The sequence below is a fragment of the Acipenser ruthenus genome, chromosome 11, assembly GCF_902713425.1.
Source record: "Acipenser ruthenus chromosome 11, fAciRut3.2 maternal haplotype, whole genome shotgun sequence".
Taxonomy (NCBI): domain Eukaryota; kingdom Metazoa; phylum Chordata; class Actinopteri; order Acipenseriformes; family Acipenseridae; genus Acipenser; species Acipenser ruthenus.
In genome coordinates this window covers 43991997-44013158 of record NC_081199.1, presented here as the reverse complement: position 1 = coordinate 44013158, position 21162 = coordinate 43991997, and the positions used below count along the sequence as shown (strand labels likewise).

The 21162-nt window shown below is 40.3% G+C and overlaps 1 protein-coding gene across 1 annotated transcript in view; it reads right to left on the bottom strand.

Annotated features, from left to right (window-relative positions):
* Nucleotides 1-9733: 9733 nt before the first annotated feature.
* Nucleotides 9734-21162, bottom strand: part of LOC117426496 (solute carrier family 49 member 4-like) — a 30309-nt gene continuing 18880 nt past the window's right edge. Inside the window, exons 7-9 of the mRNA XM_059034118.1 lie at nucleotides 17869-17999; nucleotides 15957-16139; nucleotides 9734-10348 (exon numbers count right to left, since the gene is read on the bottom strand). Coding sequence (XP_058890101.1) covers nucleotides 10233-10348; nucleotides 15957-16139; nucleotides 17869-17999 — 430 coding nt within the window. The 3' untranslated portion in view covers nucleotides 9734-10232. The remainder of the gene's footprint in view (nucleotides 10349-15956; nucleotides 16140-17868; nucleotides 18000-21162) is intronic.

The following is a 21162-nucleotide window of genomic DNA, read 5'->3' as shown; positions in this document are numbered from 1 at the left end:
TACATTTAAAAATAAATAAATAAAATCTTCTAAATAAGAAAACAATGCAAATGAAGTTTTTGCTATAATTTTGCTATAATTCAAAATCATGTATCAAATGTGAACATGGTTTTGAATTGGAAAGTGTTTTTATTCTTCACTGTGCATGCTCAAAAAACGGAATCCATTTTCTGAACGTTATCAAACAGCATATTTAGATTGAGTTAAAGATCTAAATGAGAATCTGTGCAGAGCATGTAGTGGGTAAAGCAGAACGAATGGTCTGTACAGGCAGTGATGAATGGGGCAGCGCATTAGGAGATTCACCTTAATGACAAAGGAATGCAAATACCAAGAGCCACTCCCTCACTTGAGCCACTCGAGGGGCTAACAGAACAATTAGGATTTTAAAAAGATCCCCTGGGAAATACTTTTTTTTTTTTTTGGCATGTTTATCATCTAAAGACACACTCTCCATTGTTCATATGTTAGGTGAAAGCCGATCGTAACTTTTTCTGCTTGATTGAATAAGCAAATTGCAAGGCCGGCGTTCTTCATGCACAGAATGCCTAAAAGCCTGAGGAAAGTATGGAATGCAGCAGGTCAGTTAATTCCACCCAAATTCACATCCCAATATGCTGTACATGGAAGACATTGATGTTGGTAAAATAATATTGAGCAGAACAGAAAGTGACAAGCCAGGACACACATGCTTACCACTGCTTTTGCTTTGATGTCATTTTCATGTCAACTTACCCTGAAACCACAGCATCAATTTCACTGCTGTGTCATTTATTCAATAGCAGCAAGATTTCTACTAAAAACTATTTGTTTGTTTGTTTGTTTTTGTTTAATCATAAATGGTACATAACAGCAACAACAGAAATGTATCACAATAAAAGGCAAATAATGAAGTTGCAAATAAATCTGAATGTTACGTAGAAGACATATACCTAGAAACATTTTCAACAACATAAAACGCACAGTAAAGCAACACAGTTTGCAGGATTGGAAAGAGCCCACTGCACAGCTCTGTGGTACAATCCAGGCTCCAGGTACATTACAGGTAACCTGCGCTCTGCTGTTCTAGTGAAGCCTGTAGTAGCACAAACCGCAGTGCAATGGGAGTCAGTTATTCCTGGTTTAACAGCAGCCTAAACCCATACAGTGATTGTTCTCTAGCATTAGTAACATATACAATTAAAAGCCTGTGTCTATACAGCTTTACAAAGAAAACCTTTGGAAGTCGCGACACCAAATAAATACTTTACATGCGAAACTGTCTACACCTCAAAACCAAAGGGAAGGACAAAACCAGTAAGAAAGGAAACTTTAAAAAGTCGGGCACACAGACACGTCAATGGCAGAATACTAGCAGAGTTTGGAAGTATGAAGCAATTTTACTGAAACCCTTCGATCAGTGACAGACGCTTTCATTGGGGTGGTAGAGTTCTGCTTGATTTAAACTCTGTAAAGACAGGACACAGTGAACCCGCAGTCTCAATAAGGGTCTAAATAATACGTTATATTCACAACAGAAGCGTTTCAGTAATGTAAGGCCTTTATGTTTTTTTGAGCAAGTGAGATGCCCTTTATTTAAATAAAAACTGTCAATGTATAAACAAACCGATGCCCAATAATGAGCTCAGATTTGTAGCATTTGATATTAAAAGCACAGAAACCCAGCTTCCCAGCAGCAGAGCCGTGACGTTTCATTTTGTTAGGAAGCTGGCTCCAAGCTGTTTGCTCCCATAATGCAAAAGCCTCAGTCAGTAATTCTGTAACCAGCCTGGGTCAGCATTTTAGAAACTTCCACCAGCCACTTTTCTTAACTAATATGTGTAAATGTGGGCACGATGACAAATTATCCACTAAGTGCATGAATTGGGCTTCACAATGACTCACCTCTGCACTGTGGATTACTGGGATATGGGTGTTCAGATTTTTTTTGTTTACCCTAAACATGCTTGTGTTTAAGTGCAGCCAGAGAAATGTATTTATTTCCTTGTATTTGTAATTCTGTTTAGCAATACAAATCAACCAGGGACAGCAATGCATAAAATGCATTTCATTTTAGTTCAGTAGCAACGCAAGTCTATTCAAATACTTGCAATGTTGGTCACATTGGATTTTTATGAGTCTGGTAGCAGGGCAAGATGCAATTATTATGAAACTGTAAAATGCAGATTCCATTCTAGCACAAGCCAAACTCTTCCTCAGTGCTTAATGATTTTAATGCTCTTCAATGTGCCTGACTGCTCTGCTATGAAAGGTCAGATACATCTCATGTCAAGACTGGATTGACATCAGACATCAAGCAAAGAAGCAACGAAGATGATTTAACAACCCAACGCTCAACCTGCACAGTACACATTACTTCACACAAATACAGAGATGAAAGCTTTCAGCTACACTCGCACTGCAGCAGTCAAGTGATAAATACTAAATAAAGAAAAACTAGAAATCCACAGATAAAAAGCGAAAGGTTTATAGCAAAGAAAATCTCTCTCAGAATTATGCATAAAACCAGCCAGTACTGTTTAAATAAGCTAAACCTAGCAGCGTTTGCTTTAAAAAAAAAAAAAAAGGATAAAAATCAGGGAGAAGCCAGGCAGAGGAGAGGTATATTGCAAATGAAATAAAAACTCAGTGCATGATAAGAGACCTCATTTGACAAGTGGATTTCCGCTTGCCTGGTTGGAATAATTACTTTAACTCTCAGGACATATCGGTTTTGTTTCCAAGTGTCTTGCTGAATTAAAGCCATTTATTTTTAGAAATTACACCAAGTTAATGAAACACCCTCATTGTGTTTAATACGGTTCTTGAACAGGAGTGTCTGTGGTTTCAATTCCTGCGTTAATCGTTATGCAGCTCTTTCCAGAGCGTCTCGCAGAGTATAGCGAGTGGTTTGACAGAAACGCAAGGACTGCGCAAGTCTGAGCACAACAACAACATCAATGTGATCTGCGCAAGTCTGAGCGCAACAACAGCATCAATATGATCTGCGCAAGTCTGAATGCAACAACAGCATCAATGTGATCCTCGCAAGTCTGAGCGCAACAACAGCATCAATGTGATCTCTGCAAGTCTGAGCGCAACAACAGCATCAATGTGATCTCTGCAAGTCTGAGTGCAACAACAGCATCAATATGATCTGCGCAAGTCTGAGTGCAACAACAGCATCAATGTGATCTGCACAAGTCTGAGTACAATAACAGCATCAATGTGATCTCTGCAAGTCTGAGTGCAACAACAGCATCAATATGATCTGCGCAAGTCTGAGTGCAACAACAGCATCAATGTGATCTGCGCAAGTCTGAGCGCAACAACAGCATCAATGTGATCTCTGCAAGTCTGAGTGCAACAACAGCATCAATGTGATCTGCGCAAGTCTGAGTGCAACAACAGCATCAATGTGATCTGCACAAGTCTGAGTACAATAACAGCATCAATGTGATCTCTGCAAGTCTGAGTGCAACAACAGCATCAATATGATCTGCGCAAGTCTGAATGCAACAACAGCATCAATGTGATCCTCGCAAGTCTGAGCGCAACAACAGCATCAATGTGATCTCTGCAAGTCTGAGCGCAACAACAGCATCAATGTGATCTCTGCAAGTCTGAGTGCAACAACAGCATCAATATGATCTGCGCAAGTCTGAGTGCAACAACAGCATCAATGTGATCTGCACAAGTCTGAGTACAATAACAGCATCAATGTGATCTCTGCAAGTCTGAGTGCAACAACAGCATCAATATGATCTGCGCAAGTCTGAGCGCAACAACAGCATCAATGTGATCTCTGCAAGTCTGAGTGCAACAACAGCATCAATGTGATCTCTGCAAGTCTGAGTGCAACAACAGCATCAATGTGATCTGCGCAAGTCTGAGCGCAACAACAGCATCAATGTGATCTGCACAAGTCTGAGTGCAACAACAGCATCAATGTGATCTGCGCAAGTCTGAGTGCAACAACAGCATCAATGTGATCTGCACAAGTCTGAGTACAATAACAGCATCAATGTGATCTCTGCAAGTCTGAGTGCAACAACAGCATCAATATGATCTGCGCAAGTCTGAGTGCAACAACAGCATCAATGTGATCTGCGCAAGTCTGAGCGCAACAACAGCATCAATGTGATCTCTGCAAGTCTGAGTGCAACAACAGCATCAATGTGATCTCTGCAAGTCTGAGTGCAACAACAGCATCAATGTAATCTGTGCAAGTCTGAGCGCAACAACAGCATCAATGTGATCTGCGCAAGTCTGAGTGCAACAACAGCATCAATGTGATCTGCACAAGTCTGAGTGCAACAACAGCATCAATGTGATCTCTGCAAGTCTGAGTGCAACAACAGCATCAATGTGATCTGCACAAGTCTGAGCGCAACAACAGCATCAATGTGATCTGCACAAGTCTGAGTGCAACAACAGCATCAATGTGATCTGCGCAAGTCTGAGTGCAATAACAGCATCAATGTGATCTGCACAAGTCTGAGTGCAACAACAGCATCAATGTGATCTGCACAAGTCTGAGCGCAACAACAGCATCAATGTGATCTGTGCAAGTCTGAGTGCAACAACAGCATCAATGTGATCTGTGCAAGTCTGAGTGCAACAACAGCATCAATGTGATCTGTGCAAGTCTGAGCGCAACAACAGCATCAATGTGATCTGTGCTGATATGCATTTTGCTGCCACTTGGGATCTTTCATTACAAGTGTGGAGCAACACAACCAGAACCCAACGATCAGTCACACAGGGAAGGTTAGCGTCCGAGACCAGCCCACTCTTGCCAGTGTAGCCGAGGTCTCTAGACCAGGACACGTCCACTCTCGCCAGTGTAGCCGAGGCCTCTAGAGCAGGACACGTCCACTCTCGCCAGTGTAGCCGAGGCCTCTAGAGCAGGACACGTCCACTCTCGCCAGTGTAGCTGAGGCCTCTAGAGCAGGACTCGTCCACTCTCGCCAGTGTAGCCGAGGCCTCTAGAGCAGGACACGTCCACTCTCGCCAGTGTAGCCGAGGCCTCTAGACCAGGACAAGTCCACTCTCGCCAGTGTAGCCGAGGCCTCTAGAGCAGGACACGTCCACTCTCGCCAGTGTAGCCGAGGCCTCTAGAGCAGGACACATCCACTCTCGCCAGTGTAGCCGAGGCCTCTAGAGCAGGACACGTCCACTCTCGCCAGTGTAGCCGAGGCCTCTAGAGCAGGACACATCCACTCTCGCCAGTGTAGCCGAGGCCTCTAGAGCAGGACACGTCCACTCTCTCCAGTGTAGCCGAGGCCTCTAGAGCAGGACACGTCCACTCTCTCTAGTGTAGCTGAGGCCTCTAGACCAGGACACGTCCACTCTCTCCAGTGTAGCCCAGGGCTCTACAGTTGCTTCATTGTCCTTGTATTTAATTACAGTTTTGCCCTTCACTAAAACATGACCCGGGGGAGCAGCATTGGAGACGATGGGGTTTTAATAGAATGTTCTCTATTTATACAGTAAATGGCACTAGTTTTTGCAGCCAGCCAGACTTCTTAAAATCAGTCTTGAAAAAAGAAAAATACTCTGCTGACAGAACTTACCTCACATGTCTGTCAAGAGTAAATACACTGAGTCATCTAACCGTGGCTGAAACCAACTCAAAATATTATATTTATTCCACTTACATGATGAAATGTCTGAAAGGGTTTTTTTTTGTTTGTTTGTTTTTTTCTTACAAATGTCTGATGGATAAGGAAAAAAAAATATTTATACATAACATTCATAAGTGTCTTTCTGGAACAAAAACCAATAAAGATTTAGCAATTGCTGTCAAAACTGCGTTTTCTTTTACTTAAACAGTAATACACTTTAATTAACTTATATGTTATATTTTTTTAAAGAAATAAAACTAAATCTGTACAGTGGGCAAAGTGGTGAGATGATGAGCACTAGTGTTTCATGGGACTCAGAGGAGTGGCCAATCAAACATGTCCCGTGGAATTGTCCCAAACGTTCCATTTTGTGAAGCTTCGCAGCTGTGCACTCTCTCTACAATCGGACACGCACACAAAGAGGAGTCATGAGGATACATCTGCACTTGCCAGATCCCTGACGTTTCAAGATGTTTAACATGATCTCATAAAACTCAACAGGGGCAGCACCTTTAAACTGAACCACGGCACCTCAGACAGAGTGATCAAACTAATTCACTGTTTTTAACTTTAAAGTTTATCAGTGCAACTGGAGTCGAATAAAAGCATTCACTCCAGAATGGAGTTAGCAAAATCAATTCAATTAAAATAATAAAAACTACTCTTGTCAGATGGCTGAATTAAACAAACAAAAAAAAAATAAACAAACTGCCTTTTGGCTCCAGCGCTTGCACTTTGGCAACAAAACTACATTTTATTAAATGCAATATGGAAGTCCTTCCTGACATCATCCACAGCTGCAAAGTCCCGTACCAGGCCAGGATTTTTCTTGGATTCTAATCACTGTGTAAATTCCTCCTTTTTCTCTTCCTAGGATTCGGGGGATTGAAATGACAGATCAGCCCTGGAGCACCAAATACATCTGGACCTCAGAAAGCAAAACAATAGCGAAGAAAGCCAACAAACTTCCAAACAAAAGAAAGAAAGAGAAATGCATCCTTTTGTTTTGAAGTGAAGTCAGGCGAGCCAGAGGAGAGCTGAGCTCTGATTACTGAACTCAATCCCCAATGACATTGAATTCTGGAGAGCAACCCACCCTGAGGTCTACTATGGACAACAAATGAATCTGCCTTGAAATCGTGCCTTCTGACAGAGCGAGGCAGCCTGGAAGAAGGGTTCCAATGGCTTCTGTCCATGCCAGGAATACAACTCAAGATCCTCTTAGCCTTTGACATTGTCATTATCAGGTATTTACTGGATCTGGCAAGGCAGCCACTATCAATTGCCGCAGATCTTTGTCCTTGAAATCCCTGCCAGCTCCAAGCTACTGGCATCTCCAGCAGCAGCCTCACCAGCACGTTCCGATTCAGGATGTGCACAGGCAGCTTACTGATTTATTGATTGATTTATTTACCTAACTGTGTTGTGACACATTGCAAAATTCTGTGTGGAAATTTATACCAAAATGTACAACTACAGATGTTCAGCAGCACAAGAAGTAAACTCCCTCTTTGCAAACTGCCGGATAGACCAGGTCTCCCCGAGACCGTCTTCCTCAACCCTGTTAGTGGTCACTACAGCACACATGTTAACACTGAGATCTCATCGCCTGTTAGTGATGAGCACAAATAAAAGAATAAAAGCAATGTTTGTAAAATGTTTTTGTGCAGTACCAGTATAACTTTCAAACCCCCAACTTATTTCCAGTAATTTGTAAGGGAAAAGGAATCGAAAGGAACCTAAACAATGCATATGGGATTCTATTGAATCAATTAAAACAGACACCGGAACCGCTGCTCTATTTCATGCAATCTAGAACTGCTTTAGACACACAAGGTCTCAATGCATTTTGTAACGTCTTGTTTACAAACCAAGTACAAGTTGCATGTTGAGAGCCCTCTGCTGGTAAGCCATATGTATTGCACTACTAGGTTCTTACTATCTAGACTCTAATAACCACTATTTAAAATAAAATGATCTGGATATTGTTATTCTTGTTTCACAATGTTTCTACATATTTAAAACAATTTTCAACATGGTCAATATTCAAACAAAAAGGTTAAGCATATTTAACATGACAAATGAACTGCCTATTAACAAAATAACTGACAGATTAGGATAAGAAATGTGATATTATGTTATGAATGGCCTCCCTTTGTAGGGACTTTGTTGAAAGTGCAGTAATTCATTTCAATGCGTTTGACTCAGCTCACTATAGGGCTTGATGGCTCATTACATTGCAAAGCCTCTGTAACCAATCATTTCAAACAGAAGACTGCGCTGAAGATTCCAGTATTCTATAGAATGCAATTATTGTTTCTACAGAGCTGGTCCTCTTTCTTCCACTCAATCAATTGTAAAACATACATCAAGGGAACACAGTACAGAACGATTCTATCTGAACCAGTCCCGGGCTTGAAGCACATGGCCTCACATTTATCAAGAGCAGTAATCATAGAGATTGATGCCATGGGGGAATGGGATTCTACAGCAGGTCGTCACTTAGTGAAAGGAGGTCACTTAGTGAAATGGGCACATCTAGGTAAATTGGAATGTGTAGAAGATGTCCCAGCTAAACGTGTCCAAGTATCTTGTAGGTACGAAGTGAGGAAGATGGCGTCTCACACCTGTGATGCTAAACTTTGGATAAAGGGGCCTGTTGTCATTTTCGCGGAACCAACCAGAGCTGAACCGGGCACAGAAGAATCCTGCTGGAAACGTGGGGATACGCAGGACATGGACTAGGCAATTTCAAATATGGAATGTACTTTAACATAACAATGAAGTATTAGAGTTTTTGTAGGAAGGATGGAGAGAGAGTATCCTTGTACTACTAGTAGGTGGCTCTCTTGCTCCATGAAATAGGTCAGTCCACTCTTGTTTAGAATTACACATGTATTCAATTAAATACTTAGTAGTCTGAGAATCCCTAAGAAAATATATATAATGAACAATTTACCACTAGTATATCTTATCTTCAGAAAGCATGACGCTTGATAAAAAGCACCATTCCGGCTAAAAGTGAACGTTAATCTACAAATTTATGTCAAGAAAAACACAAGATAAGAAGAGACTCTTTATGACCAAAAGATTAACTAACAAGCCAGAGGTCTTGATTTTGTATGAACAAAGAGAAGGGTCAAGCCTAGTTGAATGCAGTTATACTGGCCTACATTTGGATTTAAATCCTAAGAGGGATTCACCAAAATAATATTATAGCAATTGATAAACAGAGGTAAATTAATTAAAAGATTATCTTATAATGAAACAGGTTCAGTGCTAATTGACACTGTTTATAGTTCATAACAGTTATTTCATAAGATTAATAATATGTTTTAAGTATTTGCTATAATGAGAAAACATATTTAAAATTGACAAGTATTATTGCTTGTTCACGACTTTGCTGTAGTGATAAGAAGATTAAAACCTGAAGCAGTATTCGATTTACTTAAATGGGAAAATGGTACAAGTTTATTCTTCTTTCTATTGAACAATAAGACTTCTAGACATTATGATATCCATTGAAGTATAGAAGTTAAAAGGTGTTGTGTTATGTTTTTGTGTTAAGTTTGTAATAATATACTATAATGTACCTTGTTGTTAATCCACTATACTATTGTCTAATGATGGTAGATGGATTCCTTATAATGTGGTGATTTGAAACTGCTGCAGTGAAAACAGGGCCTCTCTTCTTATCTAGAAAGAGGGAATGTCCTTGGGTTCCACTTCAGCAGAGCTGCAAGCCTCATGTAGATGGAGTGTTAAGGTTTATGGAATTAGTGGTTTAGCACAGATAAGAATATATCTTGAAATAATATGCAAAAATGATGGCTTAACAGACCTTTATAGGTCATAAATCTAAAAAGTGTTTGCACAGACTCTGACCTTGGAAAAAAACAAGAGACTGTGGAAACTGCTAGCAGTAACATATTCCCAGAGAGGTACAGGTCAGAGCCTAGTCAGTGCATCTCTTAATGGATAAATAATTGTAATGAAAACTATTACCACTTAAACTTAGTGAAACTAAATTACTTGAATATTGTATGAGACAAACTTTTGTCAAATACTCTGTTAGACAATGGTATATGGAATCAAAACTGACTCATTAACAAAATGATGAAACAATATGAAGTTAAAAGAAACACATACCTTTAATTTAGCATAATATAATCACTTAGAAGATGATGTCACATATTAAGAACATCTCTCATATATAACACATATAAAATTAGTGTTTTGCATGCAGTAGTGTTTTTATATTATATTATAAACCAAGATCCTGGGAACCTTGGTTCACTTAACATTTCAGATAAAGGAGGGGCTCGGAGGAAAGCAAAGAAATGAGATCATAGGTTTGGAGTTAGACAAGAAATTAGATATTGAATTTATTGAGTACATGACACCTATTAATTCTGAAAAGTTAGAAAAGATCTTTTGAAAACTATTATTTGTAAAATGGATAAGAACTGTCCCACCTGATTAATGATTGGATTTAATTGAGGCGTCCCATGTATTCCAATGAGACGAAAAACCTATTTAACTCCAGAGTAATTTCGGAGCCAAGTGTCCTAATTAAAAATGTCCAGTCTTTTCATGTAAAAATAAAAAAGTGTGTTCTTTCTTCCATTAAACAGAAACGAAGACATCGAGATAGAGCCTGTCATATGATTCCCTGAAGAGGAGGATAAGGAGAAGGCTGAAGAGACAGGATCCTGTGAGACACCAGTTCAGCCAGGACAAATCTGAAAAGAATATCGAGGAACACTGTTAATGCACCATCTGTGGACATGTACACACGCACGCACACACACTCTCTGCTCAGTGTATGTGCTGTGTCACATCTGTTAACTGATGTTTCTGTGTCATTCTTGTACAGAAATCATCACAAGTTGTTCTGAGACTTTCTGCTGATTCGTGCTTCATTTCCTCTTGGAAAGTATCCACGTGGCCCAATAATAAACCACCTCAAATGCCCATTATGTATTTACTTTCGCACATACCTGGCTTTCCAGGGTGGAAAACGACTGCAGGAAAGAGAAAAAGTGACAGAGGCTGGGAAATCGGCATTGCTTCCAGAGAGAAAGTGACAGAGGCTGGGAAATCGGCATTGCTTCCAGATACACACTGAAAGTTAATATTCGCTTTGAAGCTTTTAAAAAAAGGCATTTTGATTGACTGATTCCGGAACATTTCTTTGTAAAAATGTTTTTAAATGCACATCGCAGTGCTCTTTCCATGCATGTGAGATAAGATTTCAGGTATGTTAGGAAATGATTTTCATCAGTGCTGCCTAGCCAGCGCATTTAGCAAGCTCTTAACACATTGTATTCATATAAATGAATAAAATGTGTCAGTTTGTAGTTCTACGCATTTCTGGATACTGTAGTTGTTTCATCAATGCTTTCTGAAGCATATGGAAGAGGTGGAAGTATGGACACTTGGGGTGGACATAAATCTGAGGTCTCCTACCATGCTTTAAAAAGAGTACTTACATAGACTTAGAAAATGCAGGTCCTTACTGTCGGAAAGGAGGCAGATGGACTGCCGCATTGAAGATGTTCGTCTTCCAGAGAACTGAAACAGTCCTTCAAAATACTTTACTGTCAATCATTAAGAAAACCTTTCCCATCGTTTTTAATTCTGTAAACACTCCCGAATCATGGTTTTGAACTCTATGTTTAAGTTTGTTTGGCATGCCATGCCAGTGCTGCATGCCAACTGCCTTTTTTTAATCCATTTGGGAGAAGAATTAAAATGTACTGTACAGCTGACTTAATTTACTTAATATTATTATTATTATTATTATTATTATTATTATTATTATTATTATTATTATTTATTTCTTAGCAGACGCCCTTATCCAGGGCGACTTACAATAGGGTACTGGATGGCACGACAGATTGATGTTGTTCTTTATATTTGTTACAATGTCAAAGTGAACTTAATTGAGAAGGTAGCATGGCCCTTTCTTTGTGTGATCAATGCATCTGCTCAGGGCCCTAAGGGATCGTAGCCTTTTGTGTGCTGGGTATCTTTTCAGGATATCGGGAGGACAGAGGCATCTGCACATGGCTACATTTACAGAAGCACAAACACACACACAGACAGCAAGTTCAGACACAGAACAAAAAAGCGTTCCAAGGTATTGTGGCTTTTAGCATGACCAGGAGGACAACATCTTTACATTCACAAGGCCCAGTCTGGACCCCAGTACAGTCACAAAGAGTTCAGCTCATCAGAGCTTCAGACAGCATGTTTTTAAACACGTTCCTGTGCCATGTAATCACTGTATATAGTCTGCTCCTCCGAGGTATTAAAAAGGACATCACTTCCACTGTGATAAACCTGTCGGAAAAAGTCCTGTCCCGCAATGACACCCATTATATTTGATCATTAGCAGATAAGGCATCTGCAGCCTGAAACAAAGCAGCCCGTCCACTCTGCCGATGAGGAACAAGGAGTGAAATATCCCCGGTTGCTCAGAACGCTCGCCCTTTGCAAACTCTCTCAGGCTCTGTAATCAATCAGCTTCACGTGCCTTCAACAGCTCATGAATTTGTCTTCTGGTTGCCTTCTGACACTTCCTCAGGGACGGAGGAGTCGCTTATAGAAGCAGAGCAATCTCCTGCTCCACACTGCCCCCTAATGGAGCGCTACTGCTGTGCCACCTTCAAGCCACTGTATCGATAGAATCGTGAGAATCAGACATTCTAAACAATTGTTTTGAAACATGCAAAGGGTAACAAATCTGATCACATTTTCATACAAGTAGTTTTTTTAATGTTTTTGGGGGGGGGGGGGGGGGGGGGGCCACGAAAGACATGATTATTATTACTATGATTAACTTTATGACTGATTATAATTCTTGATAATACCAACTACTACTATAAACTCTGTAATAAAGTTTATAATGCAGTATATTGTATAATGCAGCATATTACAGTGTTATAACTAGATGGTATACCTGCAACCATATAGATTCAGATTCCGATGTTGTATAATCTACGAAAGTACAGTAAGAGAATATCTTGCAGCTATTCTATTCCTGCAGTAGTAGCAGCAGTAGGGGTAACTTACAGACTACGCAATGAACAGCTGCATCCTTTGCTAGTTGGTGGCCAGTTTGTCGGTTTATACGTGCAAAGATATCAATCCTATTTCACACACCTGAAATGAATACCTGGAACGGGCTCCCCGAATTCACATTTATAAAATCACGGGCGAAGGAGGACTTGGATTACGATAGCTTGAAACCCGACCCATTAATCAACGTTCAATAATCCATTCAGCATTTTGTAAGAGCGTGAAAGCGGGTTAATAGAGTGCTGTTTATCTTGGTGCTTTGTCTCTGGTTTACGGGAGCTGGAATCACAGCAATTTAAATGGAGATTCAGACGTGAGCGGGTTTGCCGTGGTCACAGAATACTAAGCGTTGCCGCGTGGAGGATCAGATTCAAAGTTTCACTCGCTGTGCTGCCTGGGGAAATCCATCATTCATAAGGGCTAGGGTTGAGTAACGGCTCCGGCTGGAACCTGGGACAAAGGGTCAGGAGGACGCAGAAAAGAAACTTGCAAATTAGACTCCAAGGGTTTAAAGCTCTTTACGTATGCGCTGTCCTCTCTAACGTCAATCAGAAGTCACCGCGGAGCAGTCCCAGAATGCAATACTGCACTGAAATAATTAGAAAGGCTTTTATGTAGATTAAATGGCCTGCATGTTATTAAAGGTAATGTGTTGTCAAAATAGAGCAGCCTGAACTTTTTAATAGACATTTACAGGTGAATACTGAATCCTTCAGCGCACATAATTATGCATAATTTACATAATTAATTTTTGAGACGTCTAACAAATTGATCTGCAGTTCTCGTTTTTAGACAGGCAACAATGTTTTTTTTTTTGTTTTGTTTTTTATTGTTGTCGTGCGCCGACAATTCTGTCATCTGAAGGTTCTCATGCTACGCCATCAGACAGTGAATTAGTTTTACAATAATTTGTAACGGTCTTCCAGACAGAGAAATTTTACAATTTATTCAAAACAGCAGCCTAAAGTTAGTAAAGGGATGTCCAAGGAATGATCGTATAAAAGCTCCAATGTGTTATGCTCACCAGTTCCTGCAAAAGCACACAGCCCTAAGAAAGCATGTCAGTAGTGCTGTAGATATTTAAAGGCTGCTTTTAATGTGTCTCTCGTTCTGGTCAGACCCATTCAGCCCCATCGCTGTTTTCCCTGTGAATTGAGAACCCCAGGAGGCTGTTGTAGGAGGGTCAGAGAGAGGCCCATTGCATTGCAATCAAATAACAACATTTACGTGTTTCATATTCATCTGGAGAACATGCATTTCCAACTGGGAGGAAACTTGGTAAGGACACGGTTTTCTTGAGAGTAACCGAATCTGGAATTATACTGAGGAAGCGGCCTACCTTTCCCAGTGTATGAATGTCATGGGGGATGTACCGTATAATGCAAACTTACTTGTTACATACATATTATATTATATATACAGACGTGCTCAAATTTGTTGGTACCCCTCCACAAAAAACGAAGAATGCACAATTTTCTCTGAAATAACTTGAAACTGACAAAAGCAAAGCAGCCCCAAAACATAACCGAGCCTCCTCCATGTTTCACTGTAGGTATGGTGTTCTTTTCTTTGAAAGCTTCATTTTTTCATCTGTGAACATAGAGCTGATGTGACTTGCCATAAAGCTCCAGTTTTGACTCATCTGTCCAAAGGACAATCTCCCAGAAGGATTGTGGCTTGTCAATATACATTTTAGCAAATTCCAGTCTGGCTTTTTTGTTTTTCTTTCAAAAGTGGAGTCCTCCTGGGTCTTCTTCCATGGAGCCCACTTTTGCTCAAAAAGCGACGGATGGTGCGATCAGAAACTGACGTACCTTCACCTTGGAGTTCAGCTTGTATCTCTTTGGCAGTTATCCTTGGTTCTTTTTCTACCATTCGCACTATCCTTCTGTTCAATCTGGGGTCGATTTTCCTCTTGCGGCCGCGCCCAGGGAGGTTGGCTACAGTTCCATGGACCTTAAACTTCTTAATAATATTTGCAACTGTTGTCATAGGAACATCAAGCTGCTTGGAGATGGTCTTGTAGCCTTTACCTTTACCATGCTTGTCTATTTTCTTTCTGATCTCCTCAGACAACTCTCTCCCTTGCTTTCTCTGGTCCATGTTCAGTGTGGTGCATACAATGATACCAAACAGCACAGTGACTACTTTTCTCCATTTAAATAGGCTGAATGACTAATTACAAGATTGGAGACATGTGTGATACTAATTAAAGAAACCAATTAGTTTGAAATATCACTATAATCCAATTATTTATTATCTTTTCTAAGGGGTACCAACAAATGTGTCCAGGCCATTTTAGAATATCTTTGTAGAATAAGCAATAATTCATCTATTTTCACAGCTTCTTTGCTTTATTCTATGACATACCAAAGGCATGCAAGTATACATGATAAAATAGCTTTTAATTTCATCACTTTTCAGGAGGAATGAAGCATTATTTCAATGAGCTGTAAGGGTACCAACAAATTTGAGCACGTCTGGGGGAATGAAGACTCCCACGTGGCCTGGGCTGCAGAAAGCCGGTGGGGATGATTCTGTGCTCACTCAAGAACTGGTGTCAGGTTAAGTGTGGGGCTTGGTTTCAATGATGTTCGGGTGGGAAGATTGCTCTGAAGACAATGCAGGGCCTCTCACAGTGGAGGGGTGCTATTCCATGCCAAGCTCAGCAGGGTCATGCCCAGCTGTCTGTCAGAATGTGGGGTCTTAGGCACGCCTTCACAAGAGGTGCTGACAGGACCATTAATGCTGCCCGGGTTGGCATCCAGTGCTTCAACTATATCCTTAACATCAAGCTATTCAGAAGGACAGAGGGAGCAGTTTATACTGAAAACTTCACTTAGTCAATCCTATTTGTAGTTTTATAAAAGGACTGCACTGTTGAGTTTCAGCTTTAAAAATAGGAACATACAGTAGTGTTTCTACAAAAGTCTTCAAGCACAAACCTTAGTTAGGACTTAATTGTGACAGCGATACAGATAGAGAAAGACAGAGTCAGGGTCTATGAGCTTAGAACTAAGACCTGCGAGCCTGTAGTCAAATCAGATTTGAAATCTGAGACTAAGCTCTGCAATGATAACTCATCTCATTTTAATCTTCAAACTGAAGATTTGGAGACTTTCCAAATACATCCCACTACCATCTAGGTATTTCCATCCACCCAATGTGACTTACTCCACTACTGGTTTCAAGGTATGACATTAACAAACATTTTATTATTATTACTTACATGCAGAGATTGTACAAGCAATTAAACATGGTTCTTACCTGTGTGATAAAACGTTAAGAAAAATAACAAGGCTCCCATGAAGAGGTTGCTTAGGAAGGTGACCACCCCACATGTGATGCCCTCTGGCACTGGATAGACTGTTTCAATGAAGAGCTCGAAGAACATTGGCACGCTGCTGATAATGAATATTCCCACTAGGATACACGAGGTGTACAGAGTAGCTGCAAAGCAAAAAGAAAAGTCCATAAAGAAGCGGCACAAACTTCTCTGAAACATTCGAAGCAGCAAATGGAGGAAATGAAACCGCTTTTAAAATCCCTGATAACAGTCTAATGATTGTTTATCACCAAAAAGTGAAAAGTAAAAAAAATCTCAGATTTATTTAATGCTACTACAACTACCTATACTGGTTCATTACAACGCTGATCACTGCAGCGCTGGGGAACCCAACTCAGTTTATACAACAGACAGCTTTCTGCTGCTCGCAGTTCGTTTGCATTTGAGAAGAGAAATGATCTTCCGATGTTCCCCTCTGAAGTGGCAGATCAAAACATAACATGCAGAAAAGCTCTGTACAGATGCAGTGCACATAGCTCCCTTTTCACATAACCGGTTGAGTTGAATGCAATGGTACATTGCCAGCACCCATTTCCTGCTGGAAAACACACTTGTTTGGTTCTAAACCCCCAAACAATTATTTTCCAGCTGGGGATTGGCCTGTGGACCATTCACAGGATGGAACCAAAAACAAACTATGTATTTAAACCATAAAACTATGCAAAGTTAAAGAAACTCCAATCAAGTAGACAGTTTCATTTAACATGTTGTTTGTCAATATGCTGCATTACTGTACAACACATGCAGTGCAGCAGATCATGGATCTGGGTGTGTGGAAATGCAGAACCAAACAGGGTGGGGCTGTGCTCCAATAACAACTCTGCAAGGTAAAGCAGTGTGCAGAACAAAACAGGGTGGGGCTGTGCTCCAATAACAACTCTGCAAGGTAAAGCAGTGTGCAGAACCAAACAGGGTGGGGCTGTGCTCCAACAACAACTCTGCAAGGTAAAGCAGTGTGCAGAACCAAACAGGGTGGGGCTGTGCTCCAATAACAACTCTGCAAGGTAAAGCAGTGTGCCAGAGTATTTGGAGAATCTATCATTCATTTAATATGAATCTAGACTACATTTCAAACTCTGTGGTTCACTTCAGTGTCAGGGAGAATTACAGTCACTTTATGTCATTTTATTTCCTGCTGACACAGTCAACTGTTCCTGATCAGAAAGATATTACTTCACAGTAAAATTGGCTGTTATAAAAAAATGGAAGGGAGGATAATAAAAAAAGAAAGAAAAAAAAACTGCTGTACTTAACAGCCGCAGGAAGAATCTCTGAAGGGACAAGCAGACTATTCAGTGAAACCACAACTATTCACATAAAAATAAACATTCAAATCAATTTTTTATATATGTGTAAGGAGGCCTACATTAACAATCTGCAGATACTATAAAAGGACTCCTGCCTTGTAATAAAACCTTTTAAAACACTAAAATCTCAAATAAAACCAGGCTTTTGAAAATAGATGTTTTAAAACTGGGAAAGTGACTTGGATGAGGCCAAGGGCAGACGGTCTTGTTATTTATGATACAGTAGCTAATCGCTTTAACTAACGTTGAATTCCCTTTGCACTGGCTTAGCTCTCAACAGGCAATTAGACCTGCAGAATTACATTACATGCTCCAGTCTATCCAGGTGAGGGAACCCTCATAAAAAGGATCTTTTTATGGCGACCCAAGAAAGCAATAGTTCTCCATTACATGTACATTTACAAAGCTCCTGACATGCAATTAACATCTTCGATTTCTTTTTCTATATGTTCTTGCTTCCTGGTGCCAGTGAAACGTTTCCCTTCTCAGTATCCAGTGTTGAAAGCCTGTGTGCGGTCCTGCTTACCTGTGGTTAAAGGCAGATGAGAGCCACTGTCTGGGAGGCAGGTGAGGGTGAGCCAGGTAGACGACAGAGTGGCTCCGGAGAACATCAGCAGCAAGATGAGCTTCAGCATGCCCCTCATAGAGTCTGCAAACCTGAGCCAGGGAAAAACACAACCCAAAAAATTATCTGGCAGCAATTGAAATAACAGCTCCCAAACAAGAGTTTTGGTGTTTAATATGCTGGACTGCCAAGTTGTAAAATGACCTGTCATGCGTTGTGCAAAGGTACATTTGTTTTTTAAATAATTTCACCACAAAACAGACCTGATGACAGACAGGATTTATCATCATGTTCGTGTTCACATCACTGCAGGTCAGAAATAATTGGTTCTCCTGCACAGATTTCACAGCATTCACTGATTCTGCTTTTAATGTGTTTCTAAATAACGATAACTCAAGCCTCAGCAAACCACAGAACCCAGCCCTGAGAAACCTCCAATTACAACCCAACAGTGAACAGAGACCTGCGGAGGCAGATTCTGAGGACACATTTCAGCTTAACGCTTTCTTCAGTGTACTGAGCTCAACTGGTTTGTGGCAGTGGTGGGGTTTCTAAAGCATTGGACATGTATTTGGATTGGACCCTCCCAAGTAAAGACAAGGTAGGGAGTGGGGTGGAGAATAACAATGTATTTGACATCGCTGACTGGATGTTAAGTCCACTGTGCCACCCAAACGCCTGCACTAAGCCACCTGTTACAGCCTATCTTTCAAAGGTATAAATGAATAATAATAATAATAATAATAATCATAATAATCATCATCATCATCCTGGCAGCACATGTGCAGAAGGCATCGATATGCTACGGTTTATAACATGATCTAGGAGTGCAGCAGATTAGTGGTGCTGATGTGGATGCAATTGTAATTCCGCAGCTTCAATCACAGGCTTTGAAGAGATGGTGAAAGGATGAGGTGCTGTACATTGTTAAACTGAAGACAGGATTTCAGACTTATCAGGACATCGCGACACAAGAAACATTACGCAAGGTCTCCAAAACACTGCAACAGGCATACTCATCGGAAACCACTGCAACAGGCATACTCGTCGGAAACCACTGCAACAGGCATACTCGTCAGAAACCACTGCAACAGGCATACTCATCAGAAACCACTGCAACAGACATACTCGTCAGAAACCACTGCAACAGGCATACTCGTCAGAAACCACTGCAACAGGCATACTCATCAGAAACCACTGCAACAGGTATACTCATCAGAAACCACTGCAACAGGCATACTCATCGGAAACCACTGCAACAGACATACTCATCAGAAACCACTGCAACAGGCATACTCGTCGGAAACCACTGCAACAGGCATACTCATCAGAAACCACTGCAACAAGCATACTCATCGGAAACCACTGCAACAGACATACTCGTCGGAAACCACTGCAACAGACATACTCGTCAGAAACCACTGCAACAGGCATACTCGTCAGCTGGAGGCTTTAGAGTGAAATGTCCTCGGAATGAAATCTCCTGCTGATAATACATCTATTGATATCGAACCCGCGGCTCTCTCCATCCTACTGAAAACCTCATTATGGACAATTTTGCTCTAAACCTCTATATGAGAAGTATAGCCATTCTTCTTGGAAAGTTGCTGTGAATGCTTGTAAATTGTATAAATTGTGTATAATTGTGGAAGACTTGTTCCATTTGTCAAAACCTGAAAAGTCTTGTTTATGAAATGGATATCAGATTCAAAGCCGCATTCATTTTAATGCTTTATTGTGTTACTTTAATAAACAGATTATTGTTTGTGTGTAGAGCGTCATGCTGGGGTTAATTTACTACTACTTGGGCTGCATGTGACGAGACTCATTCATACATTATTTGTTAAACTGTTTTTACTGTAATTCACCACATAGGTTATTATTTTTGAAGTGATATACAATAAAAGCTTTTTTTTTTTTTTTTTTTTTTTTTTAAATATCCTCATGAAGACATAAGACCTCTGTGGTTCTGCAGGATGTCAGCAGTGAAACAAAAAAGGGGCACCAGTCTTCAGAACAGACACACAGTCTATGCAGTATGCATCACTTTAAGAGAATGTATACTCCGGGGTACAGAGACGCCAATCAAACCAGAGCAACCTACATTAATTAAACTTACAGGAGGCACAGAAAAGTCACAACTGTCAAGAGGGATGAAAACTGTTGACTCTGGACCCTCTAGCACGTAAATTTACGACGGCATTCGGTGCTGGAAAAAATTACAGCTAAAAAATTGGCTTCCTGCTTCCACAGAACTCCTGAATAGCACTGCAGTTTATCAAGCCATCACATTTAACAAGAATTATTACTAATTTTCCTAATTAAAACTTCAGCAGATTAAATCAAGAGATGTCATTGATTCAACCATGGCTTGAAACTGCTGAGCAGACCCAACAACGAACCTCCATCCATCAGAAGTGACAAAGAGCTCATTTTGCAAAGTATACAGTTTAATACATGCTATTTGTACAGTGGCACGGAAAACTATTCAAACTAAATACTGTATTTTTAATGTCCACAGGTATATGTAATTCCATCTCGGATTTCTGTGACAGTTTATACTCAACCTAACGGTCTCATAGTTTATGCCGTCACAGAAACCTGAGATGGAATCATTTTCCTGTCCACATGGATATTAGCCTCTGTAATAAAAGACAATAAAATGGGTGTTACAGTTCAAAATACAACTGAATTTAATGAATAATAAGAACTTAAATTAAGTCAATATTAAAGACTCTTAAATATAATTTTCTTTCTGATAATTCAGGAACAGTGTTTTAAGCGGGGTAGATAATGAACTGCTAAAAATAATGTATTTATAAGGAAAAGGAGTTTCAATGGGGTATGATTTTTTTTTTTTTCTTAGTCGCTGTCAGAGTTGAAGATTATTGGTCTCGCTTGCTTGTTTTTTGCTCCCATTGGTGGAGGATGATTGTAAATCTTCAGAGAGACAGATTTGTTAAAAATGCCTAAAAACCACGAATTGTGGGTGTTGTCGAGTGATTAAAAATGAGACATTTTGTGTTTGAAAGTGGTCTCGGGGGAGTCATATGGGTCAAAGGTCAAGTATAATATTCTAGACAGATATGCCATTTTGATGTCACTACCGTGGTATTATGCCTTTTTTTCGAACTGGCTCAGGATGCAAATATAGCCTTCATCCATGTATTATATCTTAATATATAAAGAAGAACGTTTATCTGTCTGTCTGTTCCTTCATGCATTCGGACCCTGCAGGAGCCAGTGCAACCAAAC